At 67.9% G+C, this 1,186-nt stretch overlaps 1 protein-coding gene across 1 annotated transcript in view; it reads left to right on the top strand.

Annotated features, from left to right (window-relative positions):
- The window catches only part of LOC103671095 (epidermal growth factor receptor kinase substrate 8-like protein 2), a 21,448-nt gene that overhangs the window by 17,974 nt on the left and 2,288 nt on the right, over nt 1–1,186 (top strand). The window contains exons 28-30 of the mRNA XM_040638799.1: nt 462–575; nt 791–863; nt 1,013–1,155. Coding sequence (XP_040494733.1) covers nt 462–575; nt 791–863; nt 1,013–1,155 — 330 coding nt within the window. The remainder of the gene's footprint in view (nt 1–461; nt 576–790; nt 864–1,012; nt 1,156–1,186) is intronic.

The following is a 1,186-nucleotide window of genomic DNA, read 5'->3' as shown; positions in this document are numbered from 1 at the left end:
CCCTGAAGCACGGGCCTTCTCTGTGCCAAGTGGGGGATCCTCCAGCTCCTGGCCAGGGCTCATCACTCACAGCCACCCCTGGCGCCCCTTGAAAGGCAGTCTGTTTGGTATCGGTCCTGATCCAGGCCACCCACTGGGGGACGGAAAGTGGAGCAGGCTGGGGGGAGGGTGAACTCCATGCAAAGGCTAGAGGCACCCTCGCTGGGGATGCTGCTGAAGCGGGGTAGGGGGAGATGAGGGAGAGACGGCAGCGTCTACGGGTGGGATGGAAGGCTGGGCAGGGCAGGGGCTCCTAGGGGGACTTGTGACTTCCCTACAGGATTGGGGGGAGGTGGGGCTTCATAGGAAACGCCCAGCACTCTGGCCCGCGGGTAAAGAGGGGCTCTCACACCCTGCGCTGGTGACCTGAGTAGGGTGGAGTCCTGTGAGTGGGGGGTGATGGTGGGGGTGGGTCCCTGCAGGTGCTGGAGGATGGCCACCAGTGGTGGAAGGTTCGTAACCGCAGCGGCCAGGCGGGCTACGTGCCCTGCAACATCCTGGACGAGACTCGGCTGGAGGATGCACCCCAGGAGCAGGTGAGTGGGACGAGCGAGGGCGCTGCTGTCCCCCTACAGAGGGGGAGGGGCGGGTGCAGCCCGGCCGGGCGGGGGTGGGGCCTCGGGTCGGGCCCGGGGAGGCCGGGGCGAGCAGGGATGCCTCACCTTCTCCTGACTACAACCCTGCGGGGAGGGATGAGGAGAGGAAGCTGATGGCGCCCGCACCCCTTCGTCTCTTGCTCCCAACCCTGCAGGCCAGTCTGAAATATTGGGGTCCTGCCAGCCCCACCCACAAGCTGCCCCCAAGCTTCGCGGGGAACAAAGACGGTGAGAGGCGCTCCGCGATGAGGGCCACCAGATCGATGCGGGGACGGGGCCCTGAGCTCCCTGGGGGAGGCAGTGGGCGGAGGGTCCCCGAGCGGGGGTGGGGGCCAGGTGCGCTGGCGGCGGGCCTGAGTGCAGGGCACCGCCCGCAGAGCTGATCCACCACATGGACGAGGTCAACGACGAGCTCATCAGGAAGATCAGCCACATCAAGGCGCAGCCGCAGCGGCACTTCCGCGTGGAGCGCAGCCAGCCGGTGGGCCTGCCGCTCACCTACGAGTCGGGCCCGGAAGAGGTCCGCGCCTGGCTGGAGGCCAAGGCCTTCA

The sequence above is a fragment of the Ursus maritimus genome, unplaced genomic scaffold (genome assembly GCF_017311325.1).
Source record: "Ursus maritimus isolate PB19 unplaced genomic scaffold, ASM1731132v1 scaffold_23, whole genome shotgun sequence".
NCBI classification, from domain to species: Eukaryota; Metazoa; Chordata; class Mammalia; order Carnivora; family Ursidae; genus Ursus; species Ursus maritimus.
The sequence above is the reverse complement of the archived record's forward strand: the minus strand, read 5'-3'. Positions and strand labels throughout refer to the sequence as shown.